The sequence below is a fragment of the Gekko japonicus genome, unplaced genomic scaffold (genome assembly GCF_001447785.1).
Source record: "Gekko japonicus isolate JY-2015 unplaced genomic scaffold, Gekko_japonicus_V1.1 scaffold142, whole genome shotgun sequence".
NCBI lineage: Eukaryota > Metazoa > Chordata > Lepidosauria > Squamata > Gekkonidae > Gekko > Gekko japonicus.
Window position 1 is genome coordinate 957,425 of NW_015174848.1, and position 17,127 is coordinate 974,551.

Here is a 17,127-nt window from a genome sequence, read left to right on the forward strand (position 1 = left end):
TGATCCCCCACTCCTCCGCATGCAGCTGCTGGTGTGACCTTGGGTCAGTCACAAGTTCTCTCAGAGCTGTTCTCTCAACTGCAGCCCTTGAAAGAGCTCTCTCAGCCCCACCTACCTCAGAGGGTGTCTGTTGTGGGGAGGGGAAGGAGATTGTAAGCCGCTCTGAGACGCCTTCGGGCAGCAAAGGGCAGGGTATAAATCCAATCTCCTCTTCCTCTTCCATATGTTCCGGCTCTTAAAATAGCTTTTTTTTGTGTAATGATTTCGCGAATTCCTGAAAAACAGGTCACTCCCGTTAACAGTGAAAGCTAATTGAACCTACCGTGAAAGCAAACTGCAGGAGCGTGGGGTGGGGGGTGGTGCCTTGCACACATCTTGTATCGTTGCCAACCTCCAGGTGGGTTTTGAAAGAAGTAAACAACCGTGATGTATAATGCCAAAAAACCAACATCACAGTTGTTTACTTCTTCACAAGAGGAGTCCCGACAGTAAGGTGGAGGTCTGGTTAAACTCAAAAGTGTAGCCATGTATGATAACTCGTCCTAGAAGGAAGCACATTATTTTCAGCCATGAAGTCAAGTACAGGGAACCAGGCACGTACACATTTATCATATGTTTTGCTGGAACTGTTTTGTGCTCGGTCCACAATATTAGAGATCTTATTCATCACGAACTGATCCCAGGTCTTGTCATACCAGGATGACAGTGTTGGAGATCTTGGAGATTTCCAGTCCGCAATCATGTTAAACTTGACTCAATTCTATGGGAATCATAGCTCACATAGCATCTATGTATAGGTGATCAGATTTAGGACTAACTTAGTTTGTTATGACTGTTGATGTATGTTGTAAAAAATCTGTATTGATGACTAACTGGTTGGTTTGCAATTTTGGATTTTCAGGACAGTTGTATACTGTTTTGCAGTTATTATATTTCTTGATATGTTATAAAGGTAAAGGTTTCCCTTGCTCGAAAGCCAGTCGAATCCGACTCTAGGGTTGCGGTGCTCATCTCCGTTTCCAAGCCGAAGAGCCAGCGCTGTCCGAAGACGTTTCCGTGGTCATGACTAAACACCAAGGTGCACGGAATGCTGTTACCTTCCCACCGAAGTGGTACCTATTGATCTACTTGCAATTTCTTGCTTTCGAACTGCTAGGTTGGCAGGAGCTGGAACTAGAGACGGGAGCTCGCTCCATCATGCGGCACACTCGGGTCTCGAATATATGTTATACTTCCTCTTAATAAACATTTTAAAAATGAAAAAAAAGTTGTTTACTTCTTTCCAAACTTCCATCCCTTGATCTCTCTCTTTGTTTTGCAACCTCTGGGTGGGGCCGGGAGATCTCTTGGAATTACAACAGCGCTCCGGACCACAGAGCTCAGTTCCCTTGGAGATAAGGGCTGCTTCGGAGGGTGGACGGTATGGCATTATACCCGATTGCGGTCCCTCCTGTCAACAAACACCAGCCCCCCTCCCCCAGGTTCCAGGCTCAAATCTCCAGGAATTCCCCAAACCAGAATTGGCAACTCCATCATGGCCGGATGGGAATTAAATTCCACCTCTGAGAGCTAAGGTGAATGACAAAGGAGTGTGGATTTCCGCCAATGCCAGACACATTCTAACGCTGCGTCCCGGACATAGAGGACTGGAACGGAATAATACAGCAGTTAATCAATCATCAGCTAATACTAATTCATAATTTGTCGCCCTCTGTTTGGAGGGATCTGTCCGCCACTACCAAACATGTCCTCGGAGCCCATATAATAGTATCCCTCTCGCATCGGCGTTCTTCCCCCCCTCCTCCCCCACGACTGGAAATAGAAAAATTATTCCTATCGCTGATTCATGGGTCTCGAAGCACTGGCGAGGAGGGATAATTAAACTGTCTCTTTAGGAGGGGCTGCATTGCAGTAAAGGGGGAGAGAGAAGGAGGGAGGGAGGGAGGGAGAGAGTGCGCAACGCATACACACCCAGACAAAAGCAGAGAATAACGGCGTGAGGACCATCTGTACGCCCCTGGACCAGAAGACTCCTTCTGCACAAAGACAACCTGCTCCATTGTGCTAGCAGCCGGAAGGTACGTTCCTTAGTAAGGTAAGAGAATGGGAGAAATATGTACCATGCTGTGATTTTATTTTATTTTTTAAAACAGAAAGGTCAGAGGGGAAGGGTCTTGTTCATTCGCCTCCCCTCCTTCCCCTTGGCTCTGGTCCATTCGAAGAGAAGGATCGAACAGGGCGAGATCAGTAATAAATATATATCCAGCCTATCGCTTTTCTGTCTGCTTATTCAAACCCGTAATCAATATCCACGACCCAATGCTTAAACATTTAGCAGGTGGGTGATTTTTTTTACAAAAAGGGGAGGGTGACGAGCGGTCGCTAAAAGCCCCTTTAAAATAAGAAGGCTTTAAAAATTTAATCTTGCCATCAGCCCCAACCTCCATTCTATATATAATCTAAGGCTGTTGCCGCTCCCCTCTGTTTAATTTTAAATTATGCCAGTCACTGGGGGATGGGGGAAAAAAACCAGAGAGAAGAGATACCTCCGGAAATATGCGAGCATGGGTGTGCATGGATGTCTATTCGTGTACCCTGATGAGGAAGGTGCTATTTTAAAACACAAGACGTCCCTTTCATACCGGGCACGCCGCAAAAGGGCTTTCCTAGCTTTCCCGGCGGCTGGTCCCCAAAGTCAGAAGCGGTATGATTTCTGCAGAAATGCACAGAGACAGAGCTGATAATGAACGACTGGCGTCTTCCTTAAGGAAGATGGCGCGGCTGGCTTCATTTCCAAAGGCAGAGCGTGGCCTCCCTCTCAGAGCAAGGGTGCAGGGATGGAAAGGGATTTCTCGAGCAGGATTGCCAAGGGACTCGATGTGGCACAGTCGTCGGGCCGGGCCGAAGGCCAGAGAGCTGGAAGAAAGCAGGTCTTCACGCTGACAGGGGGAGCCGGGTGGGTGGATCACTGCAGCTAGATGCGCCACCAGGGTGGGACCACCTGCACGAATATGGTCGGTCTACACCGAATGGGGCTGGCTTTTGTGATGTTCAATATGGAAGGGAAGAAATTGCCATCTTGCAGGGAATTTGGGGGGGGCGGCGCCCCTTCCCTAAGAGGAAAAGCTGAAGAGTCTAGGATTTTGCTGTTTCGGGAGGACACGATTAAGGGAGGACACGAGAGAGATGTATAAAATCAGGCATGAGGTGAGGGGAGCCGACAAAGGGGAAAAAATTTCTCCCTCTCCCAAAAGACTAGAACTCGAGGGCAGCCAATGAAGTTGATGGGCAGTAGATTCAGGACAGACAAGGAAAGAGTACTTTACACAGACAGTGATTAAAATGTCAAATTGGCTGCCAGGTCTGGGTTGGGAAATACTTGGAGATTTTGAGGATGGAGCCAGGAGAGGGCGGGGTTCGGAGATGGGAGGGGCCTCAGCATGGTACAAGGCCACAGAGTCCACCCTTCAAAGCAGCCATTTTCTCCAGGGAAGCTAATCTCTGTCAGCTGCAGAGGTCATTTCGGGGGGGGGGATCGCGGGGGATCGCAGTTCCCCCGGGTGAGGTACGGATGGCGGGGCACATGACGAAGCCCCGCCCCCTGCTTCCGGCCGCCCCGCATCCTGCCCTCATTTAGCCAGGAGGAGGCAGGAGAAGAGGGAGGGTAAGTTGCTTCCTCCCCGCCTCTCCCCACCCTTGCCTGCCTGGGGCCAGGGAGGGCCTTCGCGGGGCTTCCTTGCAGTGGCGGCCGGGACCGTTGGGGGCGGGGTGTGTCGCCTTATGAGACACTTCCGGTGATGTCAGGGTGTGTGGCCTTATGACACACTTCCGGTGATGTCAGGGGGTGTGGCATATGCTAATGAGTTAAGCTAATGAGTTCCCCTAGCTCTTTTTCTACGAAACGACCCCTGGTCAGCGGGAGGTCAGTTGGAAAAGCAGGAAACCTCCAGGCCCCACCTGGAGACTGGCCACCCTACTGCCAGAGGAGGTCAATGCTCCCTCTAAGCTGTGGAGTCCTGTGAGCCGAAATCCTACTTTGTGAGCTCCTGGTATTAAAAGTTGTGAGCGAGCGATTTGGCCGCTGCGTAGATTAGTCTGCTCTGGAGCCGTCCTTCCTGAGCTAAGACAAGAATGTGTGAGCTGGAGGCTGAAAAACTGTGAGCTAGCTCACACTGACTCAGCTTAGAGGGAACACTGGAGGAGGTAGTGATGGCCACAGGAATAAACAGTAGTGGTTAAGTGCGCGGACTCTAATCTGGGAGAACCGGGTTTGGTTCCCCACTCCTCCACTTGCACCTGCTGTTGTGACCTTGGGTCAGTCACAAGCTCTGGCACAGCTATTCCTGAAAGAGCAGTTTCTGTCAAGAGCTCTCTCAGCTCCACCTACCTCACAGGGTGTCTGTTGCAGGGATGGGGAACGGAAAGGAGTTTGTGAGCCACTTTGAGACTCCTTTGGGTAGTGAAGTGTTAAGTCCAACACTTAACAAAATGGTCAGAGAGTGATTTCAGCAAAACTCAGGTTTATTTCAGCTCGACGATCACTTCTCTAACACGGTACAACTTCTGATAGCCCGAACAGCTTTTCCATTGCAGCTGTTCGGTATTTAAACATTCCGGGCTAATGTAGCCATTCCTACTATACAGTTATCAACCTATCAGGTTGAGCGAATAAGGACCAATCAGAGTTTTTCCCGCTTATATACATTTGAACCTGATTGGACGCATTAGTCTTGAACTTCAATTCCTGTTCAAGACGAAGCTTAACATTGCTTCCTTATGAGATGTTTCACATTACATCTTAGGTATTCCTGGCAGCTTCAGAATACACTACATGAAGGGTGTGGTATAAATCCAATCTCTTCTTCTTCTAAAAGGGGATGAGACAGATTCATGCAGGATAAGTCGATCAGTGGCTACTAGCCACGGTGACTGAGGGGAACCTCCACGTTCAGAGGCACCGATACTCTGAATTCCAAAGAAAGGAGGCAACAATAGGGGAAGGCCTCGGCCTCCCTGCTCTGTTGTTGGCCCCCCAGAGGAACTGGCTGGCCCCTTTGTGAGACAGGAGGCTGGACTAGATGGACCACTGGTCTGATCCAGCAGGCCTCTTCTTAGGTTCTTACGTTCTGAAGAAGAAAAAGATGTTAGATTTATACCCCGCCCTTCACTTGGAGTCTCAGAGCCACTTACAAACTCCTTTCCCTTCCCCTCCCCACAAAAAAGAAGACGAAGGGATTGGATTTAAACCCCACCCTTCACTACCCAAAGGTGTCTCAGAGCGACTTACAAACTCCTTTCCCTTCCCCTCCCCACAACAGACACCTTGTGAGGCAGGTGGGGCTGAGAGAGCTCTTGACTCAATAGCTACCAACATGCTCCATTGGAAGCAACACAACCCTGGCTCATAGTTACGGCGGGGCATTTCGGGGCTTTGCCCCTTCAAATGTGAAGCACGCTCCCCCTCCCCTCCTGTGACATTAAAAGGACCCTCCAACGGATCAGTGGGAGCACGTGGTCCCGCCAATCAGCTGGGGGGCCCTTTAAACCTTGCAGGGAGGGAGGGAGACGGGCAGCTACACATGTTCCGTGAACTCCAAAGTGGTGAAATCGTGGCTTGGAGTTCAGGGAAGGCCTGTCGCTGCCCCTCCCTCCCCTCACCCCTCCCTTCCTAAAGGTAAAGGTAAAGGTCTCCCTTGCTCGAAAGCCAGTAGAATCCGACTCCAGGGTTGCGGTGCTCATCTCCGTTTCCAAGCCGAAGAGCCAGCGCTGTCCGAAGACGTTTCCGTGGTCATGTGGCCGGCATGACTAAACACCATGGCGCACGGAACGCTGTTCCCTTCCCACCGAAGCGGTCCCTATTTATCTACTTGCAATTTCTTGCTTTCGAACTGCTAGGTTGGCAGGAGCTTTCGAACTGCTGCCTCACAAAATTTCCCCATGCCCCACCAATCGAAAATTTCTGGCTATGGGGCTGATGCAACCCCTTCATGGTAGGGAGATTTTTGGTTAATGTAGGCCCTGTTCACATGCAGCATTTGTGGTGAGAGAGGCACGACTGTCGGGCGGAGTATACGGGCATGATCAGAAGGACACATCTGGCAAGCGTAGCACACCCGTCGCCGACCCGTAGCATCCACTCAAAAATCCGGAGTTAAAAAATACCCGGGAAAGCCTATTAGCAAACGGTTTGCTATGGGCCGTTGACAGAATACCTATGTGTGATCGCTCAAGCGCGCTCTTGATGTACGCTAGGGTTGCCAAGTCAAATTTTCTTACTGGTAGGGGAGCCTCGCTGGGCTCCGGGAGCCATTCTTCGATCTGCGCGCGCGTGCCGCCAGCACGTCACCGGAAGTGACATGCGACATCGATCACATTGAAGGTGTGGCCCCGATCGTTGGAGGGAAAACTGTAGAGTTTTCCCTCCGACGTTCGGGGCCATGCCCCCAACGTGATTGACATGGTTGCGTCACCTCTGGCGACGCAGCCACACTGCGCTTCGGGGGGGGCGGAGTTCCCCCCGGTGCCCGATTCCGCGGCGGTGGAAATCGGGCCTCCGAAGTGGGGGTTTACCCGACCCCCGACCCCACTTGGCAGCCCTAATGCACGCCGAAAACATGTGCCGACAAACAAAACCCCACTTTGCCGCCGCAGCATCGGATCGCGTTCTGGCACGTTAAATTGCGCCGGCGCAAAAAGTCACGCCTACCCACCCACCCCGTGTTATCTGGCCCGTGTAACCAGGGCTATGCATATTAGAGGTTCCTTAGTCATAGAAGCGTGAAACTGAGGAGACGAAGTAACTCTCCCGTGAAATATATGGGGGAGAGGAAAGGTAAACATACATTGGAACCCTTGTGGCAGACATAATAACCTATCTAGGATAGCATAACCTATGTAGGTAGCTGTGGCTACCTGATAAATTTGATGGATCTGCTATCCTAGATAGGTTATAATGTCTGCCACAAGGGTTCTGATGGGACCCGAGAAAATATGCTGCTATCTTAAGAGTCTTTGTGCTGCACTGTTGGTTTTCTTGTACAAAATTAAAACATTTTTGGTCTGAAGTTTTACAGGGAATAAAAAACATTACAGGTTATGATATCCCATTCACTCCAACCTCCATTCTTTTACATTACTGGCCAAATTACATTTCAGTAGACAGACTGAAGAAGCAATATCTATTTTATTAATGTCGGCAAAAGTTTTAATTGCCCTTCATTGGAAAAGCAAAAAAATCCCTTCCTTGTCCTTGTGGAGGTCCAAAGTATGGGATAATATACTTTCTGATAAAATTGCAACTCAGTTGTTATCAAGAGAATCAAATACCTTTACTCCATCATTCACTGAAAAATGGTTTGTGTTTTTTGATTATATTAATAATGAACAGTCTCAAAGTTTCGAGTTGCCAGGAAAATATACTGATTATGTGTTCTTTTAAATGTTCTTAAAGTGGTTCTTCTTTATAATCTATTATATAGTACTATGTAATAACGATTTGGATTTATGTTCTTTGTTATGTAAGTTATTGTTATTTATTGCTACATAAGTATTGTTTATACTTAACAAAAAACGTTGTTAAGAGCCAGTTTGGTGTAGTGGTTAAGTGTGCGGACTCTAATCTGGGAGAACCGGGTTTGATTCCCCACTCCTCCACTTGCACCTGCTGATGTGACCTTGGGTCAGTCACAAGCTCTGGCATAGCTGTCCTTGAAAAAGGGCAGTTTGTGTCATAGTTCTCTCAGCCCCACCCACCTCACAGGGTGTCTGTTGTGGGGGGGGGGAGGAGGGAAAGGAGTTTGTAAGCCGCTCTGAGACTCCAAGTGAAGGGCAGGGTATAAATCCAATCTCTTCTCTTCTTCTTCTTCTCTTTTTTTAAAAAAGAGTCTTTGTGCTCGCAAAGAGAAATTATTGTGCCCGGGGGTCATTTAGTAGAGAAAGCCCTCTCGATCCACCTTCCAGACCTTGATTCTGGTGAGATCATAATCCTGACTTCCACTGCTTCCTGTCATGTTGATTGTGATGTCATGTGCCTGCAGCACACTGGACTCCCATGCGGCAGGCAGCTTGGGTGTTCAAGGTGGGTCTCAGTTCCAGGAGAGCTGGACACAGCGGCTCTGAGCAGTATCGCACCATCCGGTCAAAGTGATGCCCGGCGCTTGGGTTCCCAGGTCAGACTCAGGAAACATCTGGGGACTTTGGGGGCGGAGCAAGGAACAAGGATGTGACATCACACGAGGGTAGCCGGTGGGGGGGACTTGCCAGGAGATTTCAGGAGAGGGGAGGGAATAAATGCGATTGAACTCCGAAGGGAGTTCTGGCCATCACATTTAAAGGGACCGTGATAAGGCCCTGCCCTGCTGGAATTACCATAAACAGATGTAGGGTTGCCAGCCTCCAGGTGGGGCCTGGGGATCTCCCGCTTTTACAACTGATCCCCAGTCGACAGAGATTAGCTCCCCTGGAGAGAATGGATGCTTTGAAAGGTGGACTCTATGGCATTGTACTATGCTGAGGCCCCTCTCCTCCCCAAACCACGCCCTCTCCTGGCTCCACCCCCAAAGTCTCCAGGTATTTTCCAACCCAGACTTGGCAACCCTAAACAGATGCAATATCACAGTATACAACATACAGAAAGCAAGCAAGCACTGTACAAATGACACAGACCACAAGTGCTCAAAAAGTCATGCAAAAAGAGTAAATTTATATGACAAGCAGGGCTATTTCTGGGCAGGAACGCACAGGAACGGAGTTCCGGCTGGCTCCCAAGTTGGCCACGCCCAGCAGGAACTCATTAGCATAACAGGCCACACCCAACAGCAGGAACTCATTAGGATTGCCTACATTAGGGGTGTGTGGCCTAACATGCAAAGGAGTTCCTGCTACAGAATAAGGAGCCAAAGGTGGGTGTGGCTGGATGAGCACACTTCTGGTAACATGGGGGTGCGGCATAATATACTAATGAGCTGTGCTGTCAGGGCTGTAGCCTATTATGCTAATGAGTTCCTGCTGGGCTTTTTCTACAAAAAGAGCCCTGATTGACAAGAATAACAGAGGACCACCAGTATTACAGGAAAAAACTCAGTCCTATTATAATCATTCATTGCCGGGCACCCGATTAACAATAGAACAAACCCTCCAATAATCAGTAAGCTGGTCTGAAGGCGTTTATACACTGTGAGTGCTGCGCTAAGGATTTTTCCTCCTACATACACCATTATAAAGTCTTCTGTACATTATGAGTACTTTATGAAGTAGTGTGAACTTCTTGAAGAGGTGCTATCGAAACGAAGATCGCAATCCGGACTCTTCGTCCTTGTCGGTGTACCATTTATGGACTTGCACTATTCATGGACCTGCACATTATATGATGTAATTTGGTTTTACTGATACATGTGGTCCTCTGTTATTCTTGTCATATAAATTTACTCTTTTTCAGGGCTCTTTTTGTAGAAAAAGCCCAGCTGGGAACTCATTAGCATAATAGGCCACACCCAACAGCAGGAACACATTAGCATATTGGGCCACACCCCTGACAGCACAGCTCATTAGCACATTAGGCCACACCCCCATGTTACCAGAAGTGTGGTTATCCAGCCACACCCACCTTTTGCTTGTTATTCTGTTTACCTTGTTTGTTGTCAAAACCCAGGGCCTTTTTTTGTAGCAGGAACTCCTTTGCATGTTAGGCCACACACCCCTAATGTAGCCAATCCTAATGAGTTTCTGTGTGGCCTATTAGGCTAATGAGTTCCTGCTGGGCGTGGCCAACTCGGGAGCCAGCCGGAACTCCGTTCCTGTGCGCTCCTGCCCAAAAATAGCCCTGCTCTGTGTTATTTGTGTTATTTGTACAGTGCTTGCTTGCTTGCTTTCTGCTGGAATTACCCGCCACATAAACAAACAGATTATAATTAATAATAATAAATAGATTATAATAAATAAATAGATTAAGATGAGCTGACCATCAACACAGGCGGTATCCCACTTGAATATTCCATCATTATTGCTTCCGCCATCTCCATGCAATACTATTGTTATTAGCTTCATTGTCGCTAGTACTTTGTGATCGTTTGGATTGTTTACAATTGTCTTGGACTATCACAGGATGAGATTTTAAGTTTGTAGTCCAAAGTTCCTATTAGATATCTTGCCAGTCTCTTTATGGCTTTCCAGTCATGGATAGTTGGTGAGCTGGTCTTTCTGCATAACAGTCCAACAGCTGAAGTTATATCTGGTCTGCAGATTGTGCTCAAGTACACTAATTTTCCAGTCGCGGATCTGTATTCGTGGTTGTCTTTAAGTGGTGGTCCATCTGTATTCTGGAGATAATCCTTTTCAAGAGGTGTGCTCACTGGTTTGGAACGTTTCATTCCCACAGATTCAATAAAGTCCATGATCTTTTGTTTTTGGCTCAAAAGAAAACTTCCATCCTCAGTTCTTTCAATTTGTATTCCAAGGTAGCACTTTATGGGTCCTAATTGTTTCACTTCAACTTCTTTGTTCAGTTCATCTGCTATTTCTTGTACATCTCCTTGGTTTTGACAACAAATAACCAAGTCATCAACCTTAAATGAATATGTACTGATATTGTCCATTTTTAAGTCTTGAGAAGTATAAACTGAACAAACAAAAGTATAAACAAATGAACAAAGTATAAACTGAACAAACGAGCAATAAAATAAATACAAAATAAACGCTTTCCCTCCGTTGGAAATAATGGAAGACGGGGGCACCTCCTTTTGGGGCTCATAGAACTGGACTCCCTGGTCCAATCTTTTTGCAACTTGGAGGGGTGTTTTTTTTCAGGAGAGGCACCACCAGTTATGCCAAAAATTTGGTGACTCCACCTCAAAATAACAGCCCCCCAGCCCCCAGATACCCACAGACCGATTCTCCGTTATACCCTATGGGGACCGGTCTCCATAGAGTATAATGGAGCGCCCAGCAGCCGTTCTCCCCCCTCCTACTTTCTGACAGTCCTGAAGAGGGGGGGAAGGGCTCCAAACCAGGGGACCCCCCCCCCAACTGGGGACTGGCAACCCTGATGCCCACTGACTGCATTCTTGTCTCACGTTTCAGAGGCTTGCCATGTTGGTCTCCAGTAGAAGAGCTACACTGAAGTTCCAGCAGCACCTCAGAGACCAATGAAATTTTGGGGCATGAGCTTTCAAGTCTGTGAACGCTCATAGCCCAAAAATCTTGTTGGAACTATGGCTTTTGAGAGTATTGGGAAGTTTGGTTAACGTAGGAGAGTTTTGCCCAGGCATAGAAGAAGAGGAGAGAGAAGAAGAGATTGGATTTATACCCCGCCCTTCACTACCCAAAGGAAGCTCCTTTCCCTGCCCACAAGAGACACCCTGGGAGGTAGGTGGGGCGGAGAGAGCTCTTTCGAGGACTGCTCCTGAGGGAACAGCTCTGAGATAACTTGTGACTGTCCCAAGGTCACACCGGCAGCTGCACGTGGAGGAGTGGGGAATCAAAGCCGGTCCTCCCAGATTAGAGTCCGCGCTCCTAACCACGACACCAAACGGGCTCAAAGTAGCGTGATAGCGAGTGCAGCCAATAAATCTCCCATATAGTATATTGCAAAAGAGGGTAGACTTACATTTATTCAGGTAGATCCAGTTCACATGCAGGCGGTAGTCGAAAGGAGAGAAAGAGAAGCCCAATCTAAAGACTCCTTCCCCTATCACCAGTGGCCAGCTTGTCTGGCATCATGTGTGTGGGAGTAGGAGGGCATTCTCTCTACAGGAGAGACCTACAGAGGCATATGTCTCCATGGAAGGCCATGTGAAGAGAGAGGGAGAGGACAAAGTACACAGAGAGGAGGGGGTCAGAGGGCAGCTCCCAGGTTAAGACAAAGAAAGGCATCTCGTTCAAGGAGATAACATCTTACACAGCCTTAGAGTGACGCAGCGCCCCCCAGTGTCCAGGCACGTTGAGTCGCTCACTCCAAAAGAAAGCTCATCCCCCCCCCATCATTATTGATCTATACAGTGTTACCGGACTCAAATCTACCTTTTTCTTGTCTCTACCGTCAGCCGCAACGACTGTCCTTAACAGCGTACCCTTCCCCTCTTCTTCCTAGTGAGCCATGAGGGAAACCGTCAACTCCCAGTACAACTCCTTCCTCTACTGGAGGATGCCGATCCCGGAACTGGACCTGTCCGAGCTGGAATGCATGGAGCTGGCCGACAGGGCCGTCTACAAGCCGAAGGGGGGCTACGGCAACCCGACGGCGGACCGGAAGAAGCAGGGCGCCTTCGGAGACGGGGCCAACAAAGACACCCTCCTCCAGTTCAACAGCTTCAACTTCTGGAGGGCCCCCATCGCCAGTATCACCCCGCTAGATTTTGACCTTCTCTGAAGCCCGGGCCTTTGGGCTTCCGTCTGTCGCTCGGATGAGAGAGGCGGGCCTCCCTCCCTTCCTCCACGCCCCCTTCCTTCCTCCTCCTCCTCCTCCTCGGTTTTGTTCTCTTTGGTGGTGTCTTATTCTCAAGCAGCATGACAATATTTATTCGTTCCGCCACGGCTCCTGAGATGTTCTGTTGTCTTCTTCTCGCACGGTCTCACGCGCCACTCAAGAGTTCCGTCTCTCAAAGCATTGTGGGATTGCCAGCCAATGAGATGGCCAGCAAAGGAACCGTGGACTATCCCTGTCAACAAGTGGGTGGTAGAGGAACACGCGGCCGATGAAGGACCGCCACCCCGGCCTGTGCCGCTGGCTACCAGAACTGGGAGAGGCCGGAAGCACACGGGGTCTCCTTCACTGCTTGTACCTTGACTGCGTCTGGAACCACCTGGTTGGTTTGCGGCTGGCAGCCACGGCAGTAATCGGCTGCTGAGCTCGTCAGAGCTTGGAAGCTAAGCAGGGTCGGTCATGGTTAGTACTTGGATGGGAGACCACCAGGGAAGTCCAGGGTTGCTGTGCAGAGGCAGGCCATGGCAAACCACCTCCGCCCACCTCTTGCCTTGGCCTGGATGGCTCAGGCTGTCCCGATTTCATCAGATCTCAGAGAGCTAAGCAGGGTCAGCCCTGGTTGGTACTTAGATGTGGGACCACCAAGGGAGTCCAGGGTTGCTATGCAGAGGCAGGCAATGGAAACCCACCTCCGGTCATCTCTTGCCTTGGCCTGGATGGCTCAGGCCAGCCGCCAAGGTAAGCAGGCCAAGCTAAGCAGGGTCAGCCCTGATTAGTACTTGGATGTGGGACCAACCAAGGGAGTCCAGGGTTGCTATGCAGAGGCAGGCCATGGCAAACCACCTCCGGTCATCTCTTGCCTTGGCCTGGATGGCTCAGGCTATCCCGATTTCATCAGATCTCAGAAACCTAAGCAGGGTCAGCCCTGATTAGTACTTGGATGTGGGGCCACCAAAGGAGTCCAGGGTTGCTACGCAGAGGCAGGCAATGGCAAAACCACCTCTGTTTGTCTCTTGCCCTGCCCTGGATGGCCCAGGCTAACCTGATCTCGTCAGATCTTGGAAGCTAAGCAGGGTCGTCCTGGTTGGCACTTGGATGGGAGCCCACCAGGGAAGCCCAGGGTTGCTACGCAGAGGCAGGCAATGGGAAACCACCTCCGGTCATCTCTCGCCTTGGCCTGGATGGCTCAGGCCAAGCTAAGCAGGCCAAGCTAAGCAGGGTCAGCCCTGGTTGGTACTTGGATGTGGGACCACCAAGGGAGTCCAGGGTTGCTACGCAGAGGCAGGCAATGGGAAACTACCTCCGGTCATCTCTTGCCTTGGCCTGGATGGCTCAGGCCAAGCTAAGCAGGGTCAGCCCTGATTAGTACTTGGATGTGGGACCACCAAGGGAGTCCAGGGTTGCTACGCAGAGGCAGGCAATGGGAAACCACCTCCGGTCATCTCTCGCCTTGGCCTGGATGGCTCAGGCTACCCGGATTTCGTCAGACCTCAGAAGCTAAGTAGGGTCGGTCCTGGTTAGTCCTTGGATGGGAGGCCACCAGGGAATCCCAGGGTTGCTATGCGGAGGCAGGCAAGGGCAAACCCCCTCCATTCGTCTCATGCCTTGAAAGCCCCGTGGGGGGGGGGTCCCCGTAAGATGGTTGTGACTGGAAAGCTCTTAATTATTTGCTCCGACGTGGATGGGCTCAGGGTAGCCCAATCTCGTCCGCTCTTGGGAGCTAAGTATTTCGTTAATATTTGGATGGGAGACCCCGGTTAGTCCTTGGATGGGAGACCACCAGGGAAGCCCAGGGTTGCTGTGCAGAGGCAGGCAATTGGCAAGCCACCTCTGAACGTCTCTTGCCTTGAGCTGCATAGCCCAGGCTAGCCTGACCTTGTCAGATATTGGAAGCTCAGCAGGGCCGGTCCTGGTTAGTCCACGGATGGGAGCCCACCAGGGAAGTCCAGGGTTGCTATGCAGAGGCAGGCAATTGGCAAGCCACCTCTGAACGTCTCTTGCCTTGAGTTGCATAGCCAAGGGTAGCCCGAACTTATCAGATCTTGGAAGCTAAGCAGGGTGGGCCCCATTTAGTACTTGAATGGGAGCCCACCAGGGAATCTGAGGGTTGCTGTGCAGAGGCAGGCAATGGCTAAACCACCTCTGAACGTCTCTTGCCTTGAGTTGCATAGCCAAGGGTAGCCCGAACTTATCAGATCTTGGAAGCTAAGCAGGGTCAGTCCCGGTTAGGTCTTGGATGGGAGACCACCAGGGAAGTCCAGGGTTGCTACGCAGAGGCAGGCAAGGGCAAACCACCTCCGCTCACCTCTTGCTTTGGCCTGGATGGCTCAGGCTATCCCGATTTCACTTGTGCCTGCTCCTGGTGACGTCATTGCGCCATGCACATTGGGCATGACGGGGCTTTTCGGGGGGCAGGGTTCTCCCCGCCGGCCAACTGGCCGATGGCGGATTGGGGCCCCCAAAAGTGGGGGAAACCCTGCCCCCATTGGAGGGATAGCAACCCTATTTTATTTCGTGTCGTGGTTAAGTGCGCGGACTCTAATCTGGGAGACCCAGGTTTGATTCCCCCACTCCTCCGCTTGCAGCTGCTGGATGACCTTGGGCAAGCCACAGTTCTGGCACAGCTGTTCTCTCAAGGACAGTTCTCTCAGAGCTCTCTCAGCCCCACCGACCTCACAGGGTGTCTGTTGTGGAGAGGGGAAGGGAGAGGAGTTTGTGAGCTGCTCTGAGATTCCTTCAGATAGTGAAGGGCGGGGTATAAATTCCTCCTCCTCCTCTTCTTCTATATGCCCGCGGTTCTGTTTAGGTCCAATCTACAGTATTCAAAACCCAGATGGAGTGCTCAGCTACAATGTAAAAAGGATCAGTTACTGGATTCAAATCTTGCTCGTCTTTACGCAGCGGGCCAAGGCAAGCCCCCCATTACCTCCCGATCCATTAATGAGATTCCCTCTTACTCAGAAAGGATGTATCTTGTCCCACCAGTTGAAAGCTGACGGACACACGAATAGTGCTCTTTGCCTCCTGCTGCTGGAAACGTAGCACGCTTGCGAAACGCGCACGCAGGGAGAAGAGGTTCAGAGGTTCAGTGTGGCGGCCTGAAGCAGAAGAGGGAGGATTTTGAGTCCAGGAGCACCTGAGAGACCAATAAGATTTTCGGGCTAGGAGCTTTCCAAGGTCAAAGTCAGGCCTGTAGCCAGGATTTTGTGGGGCAATTTCTTTTCTGGTGGGGCTGAAGTTCTCAGTGCAGAAAGAAAAGCCATTTAGCCAATGGGGAGCTGTTACCAGGCTAGATCTCTAAATTGCAAGCTGTCAGCCACTTTAGACGACAGTTCTCAGCTGCTGCAAGTTAATCACTTCTGCCAGCCTGAGCAACAATTCTGATAACATGCCAGCAGGTGGGGGTGATGACTTCTATAGTCAAGAAAGCTAACACTTAGGTAGAAAAGCTCTCTTAAAGGAGACCTGTTTCTTGACACAGAGGTAGAAGGGATCCTAGAGGTCACCTACTCCAACCCCCTTGCTCAGGGTGGGAATTAGTCAGCTACAGCACCCCACTCTGCTTAAAAGAGCGCACACCTTTTAAAAATGTTTTAAAATTATTGTAAAAAGCATTTACAGGAGAAATTCTTGTGGGGCTGAGCCTTTAAGAAAGGGGGCGGGTTCCCCCAAAGCCCCACCATAGATACAGGCCTGGTCAAAGTTCCTTTGAATCTTGCAAGTTTATACCCTTGTAACTTTGTCGGTCTGTAAGGTGCTACCAGACTCAAATCTAGCAACGGCTGTAGACGAGACATCTTTATGCTGGCGTCCATTTGCCAGAATGGGATAAGGAGTGACCAGTGTTCTCACTGCCAAACATATGCCTGCTGTGACCCGCAATAGGACTCTGGAAAGCTTCCCCAGGTATCCCGATAATAGCACCAGACTTACTTTGAAGTGCTGTGTGGATCGGCGACCCCTAGGAAGCTGCTAAATAGCCTTTCCTTCTTCCGAGTGAGCGGTCATTCCCCAAGAGAAGAGATAAGCAATCCTTAACAGACAATTCTGCCTCTTACCAAGCTACAGTTAACCAGATACCTTGGGGAATGCCATGATAGTTAGCGCAGTCTACAGATTTCTAGCGTATAGGGCCAAAGACTGCTTTTACTGTGTGTAGTAGCCAGGCCTGGCAACCTCCAGGTGGAGCCCGAAGTTCCCCGGGAAAGACAACTGGTTTCCATCCTACAGAGAGCAGGTCCCCTGGAGCAAACAGCAACTGTAGAGGGAAGGCTTTTGTCAGGGTCCTTAGGCAGGTTACTCAACACAGGGCTTCATGAGAAGATAACTGTTTATTGGTAAATCCAGAACTAGAGACACGTGTACAGCTTGTGTCAGGAATGGCTGCCAATACTAGGGCCTCTGACTTATACTAGAATCAAACACACACACACACCCCGGTAAGTATGAGCCAATGGATACATCTCGTGCGCAAGGGCAAAAGCAAGCAGGCAAAGCAAAAGCCGTTAACTTTCCCAGCTGAGAAGAACTGCAGCTGGAGCATCTACAAGGTCAAGCATAAGACAGCAAACAGTTGGTGAGCCAGGGAGAGCTGAGACAGAAAACGGGAGGGCACCGCTCCATATTCCAGAGCTATGACAGGACTATCTGACAGCTCTATGGTATACCATAGATTCTAGGTGAAATTTCTTCCCAGATTTCCCCCCCTT

At 50.1% G+C, this 17,127-nt stretch overlaps 1 protein-coding gene across 2 annotated transcripts; it reads left to right on the forward strand.

The window, feature by feature from the left end:
* The first annotated feature begins 1,928 nt into the window (after positions 1-1,928).
* On the forward strand, positions 1,929-12,890 carry MLLT11 (myeloid/lymphoid or mixed-lineage leukemia; translocated to, 11). 2 transcript variants are annotated; one of them, XM_015424509.1, is made up of 2 exons: positions 1,929-2,095; positions 12,086-12,890. In XM_015424509.1, the coding sequence occupies exon 2, from the start codon at positions 12,092-12,094 to the stop codon at positions 12,362-12,364; it is 273 nt and encodes a 90-aa protein (XP_015279995.1). In that variant the 5' UTR covers positions 1,929-2,095; positions 12,086-12,091; the 3' UTR covers positions 12,365-12,890. The 2 variants fall into 2 exon arrangements, with proteins under 2 accessions (XP_015279995.1, XP_015279996.1); XM_015424510.1 differs by having other exon boundaries at positions 1,929-2,078.
* Positions 12,891-17,127: the final 4,237 nt, after the last annotated feature.

What these genes read in the sequence shown, in the direction of transcription:
- MLLT11 (XM_015424509.1), top strand. Translation starts at nt 12,092, where the DNA reads ATGAGGGAAACCGTCAACTCCCAGTACAACTCCTTCCTCTACTGGAGG.